Here is a 5,221-nt window from a genome sequence, read left to right as displayed (position 1 = left end):
TCTGGTGTAATTGTTTCTTTTCAAATACCGATATATCAAGTTATTTTTATGAAGGCTGCAAAAACGATTAAATCCTGTAGGTGGCAGCAAAAATCTCGTAGATTTGAGCAGTTCGTTGAGAAGTGAAGTACAGTAATTTTATTATTATTATTATTATTATTATTATTATTATTATTATTATTATTATTATTATTATTATTATTTATTTCTTAGCAGACGCCCTTATCCAGGGCGACTTACAATCGTAAGCAAATACATTTCAAAGTAGCACAGTACAAGTAATAATACAATTAAGAGCAAGATAAATACAAATAAATATAATTTATCAGCAATTAACTAAACTGCAATAGCAGCAAAGCATATATAGGTTTACTTATTTTTATATCTTAAACGTCATAAATATTTTTAAGGCACCTTTTAACTCTGTATTCAATTGCTTTGATACGACTTCAAGAACAGCACAGCTGCTCAGGAATGCTCTGAGATCGATTAGTGTTGCTTGGAAGCGACGCAAGCTCGGGCAATACTAGTGAGGTCTGAAGAAGATGGCTGCTTCCATGTACATGGACAAAACCACGCTAGGACAGCTTGCAGAGTGATACTGTTTTGTGTTTCCTTTGTTTCATGTACTATAGAGAATGATTTTAAGGAGGGCGTTCAGTTCTGCGTTGTGCTTGGGAGAATGGAGCACAGCAATATCGAGTTTTAAGAGAAACAGCTCAGTACTCGCAACAAAACACGGGAGCGGTTCTGTGATAGCTCGACCTTTATCAGGTTTCTGCCATTACCGCTCGAACAGCAAAGAAGAAGAGAAACGTAAGTGATGTGCATACACTGAACGCATTGCACAATGTATATTACAAAGGTGACATTTCTAGAGCACACAGCGATGACTTTAAAAATGTAAGTTACTAAGCGACTATAGAGATTATATTATAGAATGAGCTGCACACAGTGGAGAATGTTTTATGTTATGATCATAACGTATATGTTGCACATATTTATAATTCACACATTTCACTTGTGTTTTTGGTGATGGGGCACCATGTTCATTACCGTACAATTAGGTGCACTTATGAGAGGAACCCTTCACGTGCATTTTTTTTATTTTTATTTTTTAAGTAATACGTCACCAGGAAATACCGACTGGGAGAGGACATGTTTTGTCTACATGCAAAACATCAAGTTGGAAGCATCACTTTTTTCTTTTTAATTAGCAAAATAAATGTTTACTATTCTACAAATTCAAGAATTCCAAGAGCGAGAATTAAATTCTAACCCCCCCAAAAACGTCTCTCTTTTTTGGAATAGTTAACTTATATGTTTTTTTATAACGGTAGAAAAAAGATATGAGGACATTATTATATGTTGTGTATTTAAATGCAAAATTTTAGTTAAAGGTTTTTTTTTTTTTATGGAATTTTGAGTACCTGAGGGTCTACATTTACAGAGCCTGTGTGGTTTTGTAAAGTGCAGATAAGTAGCTTTTTCTTTGTAACGTTAAAATTCATTATAAAAGAAAATGAGAAATGTAGCAAAGCCATCGTATCTGTTGTAGAAGTAGTAAATCCTAATCTGTCAAATTTGAATGTTAACAGTGATGTCATTATCCAAATGCCGAGAAGACAAGAGTTCTTGCATACATAACGTTTTGTGTGATATTAATTATACAATCGCATTCAGCAATAAAATGACCTTAAAGCGGGTTGATTAGACGGGGGTGAGTTTAGTTAAGAGGGTTGTAGCTGGAGCTTTTCTACTTTGCTAGGCTGTGTTCCAAATACTCATGAATATTCATTTGATTTATATTAATGTGATTGGTCAGCTGCGGGGCTTCTTGCAAACCACAGCCCTATGAATTCAACACAACCCTCAACTCAACTACAAGTGTCAATCAGGCACTGTCTGAAATAAACCATGAAGTATCCCACATCCTTCTAATGCAAAAGTCAGATGCTTCTAAATACCCCAGAACGGATATTTAGGGTTTCTGATTATATTTCTGAGCGCTCCGCCTGGCATTAATGTTGTAATTGGCGTCATTAAACAGTTTCTTAATTGAATCATGGAAAAATTTTATTCTGACAAAATAAGCTCAACTATTTTTTTTTTTTTTTTTACCTATACATTCCTAAAACCACAGTGATGATCGCGTTACCCTTGCTGTTTGGAAGTTGTAGCTACACTAACTGTTTCATAAAACAAAGACTTCACCCTTGCTAAACTAAAAATAAACTAAATTAGCAACTACAAGGTCAATATAACTATGTGCTAAAGTGTGATGTAGAGTCAGCATGATTATATATGAAGCGTTACAAACCACAACATCGGTTAGAAGTCAAGGTGAGCTGTTATAGCTTCTTCATTGATTGGATAAAGTCATATGCTGAAAATCTACTTCGGACAAACTGTTGCTTTATCAAAACAGCTGGTCAGGATGTGGGACACCACCTCTTATTTGCTATGCTTGTCCCTCCACCCTCCTTCCTGAAAGAACCACACTCAACATGAACAAGCCACATCCTCAGAAGGATGCTTAATGTAAAAACATAAAAACAAGCAAAATGATTTAATCAGCGATTTAGAATTTGTAGAAATAAATGTAATACATATATAATCAAAAGCTTTTTGAAACCTAATAAGTTTCTTGAAAAAGTAGAAAACACAGGCCTTTCATAACAGAACGGGGATAGATATGAGACTCCCATTGCATAGCAATTGAAATTACCTTAAGACACACCTGAGCTGGTTACCTATGCACTATTAATATCCTTCAAAAGCACAGTCAATCAGGTGCCAGCACTATGAAAAAACTAGGTCACTGTAAATGCATTCTGTTAACCAATTCATGCAAATCTCTGTGTTGTTGCTTGGCATTTTTAATAGCCATGTTTATGTCTTAACTTTATAGGTAATAAGGGTTTGACTGTACAGGCTGTGAGGTGCTACGCACGACCTATCAGAAAGAAGCAAGGTATGTGCGCAGTCACTTTACCTTTTAACATCTTTTCATTATTTAGCGTTACAGCTAATTTATTTAAATACCACCCTTTTTAGAGGCAACATTCTGCCACTTGTATTGAGATTTATTGTGTTTTGTGACTTTAAAAGAGTACTAAAAGTATCTTGTTTCCCTCAGATTTCCCCAGCCAGCTGGCAGACCTGCCTCCCTCGTTGTTAAAGAAAGAGTATGCTGGTATCCAGTGTGCAAACCAGTACGTTGGTTTTCCATATTAGCCTTAACATATGAAGAGCAGCTTTGCAAGAGGAGTGGCTTTTTTTCAAAATTGTAGAAAGGGAGTTTGCTGTGGAATAAAAGAAACATTCATAATACAGTAAAAAAATATATATATTTTTTTAAATCATTTATTAAGGTAGAAATTAAGGTATTCCGTTACAGGTGTCCTATAAGCACGGTTACAGATTTGTCATTTTCATTTGATGTCTGTTGAAGTTGTTTGGCTGAGCCTGTCTGGTATGCAGCTGGTTCTAACAGTAATACACTAGCCTGTTCTTGAATGCAATTCCTTTAATGTATGTGTGTGTCTCCGTCAGAGAAGGATCATCAATGAGAGTGAATACTGTGGATTTATTTTTCTTTAAAACAAATATCAAAATATTCCATTTATTTCACAGGACTGATGATCTGGTTAAGAAACTCCTCACACTGGAACTTGCAAGCCATGTAAGTGTGTGTGTGTTTGTTTTTTCATCGGTTTTAAAAACAGTTGCTATAATCCAACTTGCATTTTTTTTGTCTTATCTTGAAGTAGTAAAGAGTGAATAACTATTCTGGTTTTTCGTCCTGTTGAATTTTTAGAAAGAGAAACTAAAAATCAAAACCGAGCAGATGATAGACATGGTCAGGAGAAACCCGACTGACAACGGATCCACGGAAGTGCAGGGTAAATATTCTTGCTTAAATATACTGTGTAAAAGGTACTGATGTGATGTATTGCAGATGAACACAGTGAAGAAGGACAATTGGTCACATTGTTTGCTTCTCCGGTGCTGGACTTTCTGTACAACATGTTAGCTGTGTAATATATTTGTAAGATACTATTTTCTGTTTTTTTTTTTAGTTGCCACCTTGACTGTAAACATTCGTAACTTACAGGAACACCTCCACAAACACCCAAAGGTAATGAAAATGGATTAGCACATCATGGGGTCTATTCGTTAGACCTTAACAGTGGCCTGACTAAATACTACCACAGTTTCTATCATTATTAGGGCTAAAGGTTATGAAAATCAAACATATTACATATCGTCACTTTCTGTACATACCCTATTTTATTATTATTATTATTATTATTATTATTATTATTATTATCATCATTGATCTAGTTAAGACACTAGTTGGATATCTGTTCTGTAAATGCAGGTTTTAGATTAGGGTTGGGCAACCATCTATTTCGTTGAATCAATTAAACCTCCAGCCAGGTCCTAAGGCAGTTGATTATTCCATTATACGCAGTGATCGACAGGTTTATACCAATATACTTTCTGTGAAATGCTTGGCACATACCTCAGAGAAATAATTTATCTCCCTGCAATGCATTTAAGTTTGCGTGTCTTGACTTTTTGCAGGACAAATCAAATAAACGGCGTATGCTCATGGCGATTGACAGGAGAAAGAAGCTCCTGAAGTACCTACGCCGCACTCGCTACGATCTGTTTGAAAATGTCTGCAAGCAGTTGGGAATTACCTACACATTCCCCCTAGAGTACTACAGGAAAGCTACAAGACGATGGGCAGCAAAGAAAGCTCTGTGCATCAAGGTAAGAAACTGTGTAACCATCCAACAAGTACTGACACAGTAATTGGACTTCCTATGGTGACATTATGGTAAATGCACTGTAATTTTAACGAACGCTTAGATAAAATTAACATGACGACATCTGTTAGCCTGAATAGTTTTGCAATAGCCAAAAAATAACGATCGCAACTTTTCATCCTAGGTTTTCAATGAGGTGAGGAAACAACGTCTTGCAGAGAGACTGAAACAGAAAGAGGCTGAAGCAGTGAAGCAGGAGTCTGCAGCAAAAGAAGAAAGCCCAGTGTGAATTAGACAAATTCTTAGTAGCGCATTCAGTGTTTAACTCGTACTTCATTATGTGGCAAGGAGAACTAATAAAGCCTTCTTTGAAACACTGTTAGTTTTACCGGTCTGGTTTGAAAATGTATGCAATTGTCTTTTTAAAGGTTATTAACATCTCA

The 5,221-nt window shown here is 35.7% G+C and overlaps 1 protein-coding gene across 1 annotated transcript; it reads left to right on the top strand.

Annotated features, from left to right (window-relative positions):
* Positions 1–463: 463 nt before the first annotated feature.
* LOC117412747 (small ribosomal subunit protein uS15m-like) lies at positions 464–5,156 on the top strand. Its single transcript, XM_034021306.3, has 8 exons — positions 464–816; positions 2,912–2,974; positions 3,140–3,215; positions 3,637–3,685; positions 3,821–3,905; positions 4,083–4,141; positions 4,591–4,782; positions 4,963–5,156. The coding sequence occupies exons 1-8, from the start codon at positions 639–641 to the stop codon at positions 5,065–5,067; spliced, it is 807 nt and encodes a 268-aa protein (XP_033877197.3). The 5' UTR covers positions 464–638; the 3' UTR covers positions 5,068–5,156.
* Positions 5,157–5,221: the final 65 nt, after the last annotated feature.

This window comes from Acipenser ruthenus, chromosome 23 (genome assembly GCF_902713425.1).
Source record: "Acipenser ruthenus chromosome 23, fAciRut3.2 maternal haplotype, whole genome shotgun sequence".
NCBI lineage: Eukaryota > Metazoa > Chordata > Actinopteri > Acipenseriformes > Acipenseridae > Acipenser > Acipenser ruthenus.
The sequence above is the reverse complement of the archived record's forward strand: the minus strand, read 5'-3'. Positions and strand labels throughout refer to the sequence as shown.

Excerpts from the sequence above, each read along its gene's own strand:
- LOC117412747 (XM_034021306.3), top strand. The coding sequence starts at position 639 with ATGATTTTAAGGAGGGCGTTCAGTTCTGCGTTGTGCTTGGGAGAATGG. Across the intron at positions 3,906-4,082 it reads CGGATCCACGGAAGTGCAGG|TTGCCACCTTGACTGTAAAC; the intron begins GTAAATATTCTT and ends TTTTTTTTTTAG. Across the intron at positions 4,783-4,962 it reads AGAAAGCTCTGTGCATCAAG|GTTTTCAATGAGGTGAGGAA; the intron begins GTAAGAAACTGT and ends TTTTCATCCTAG.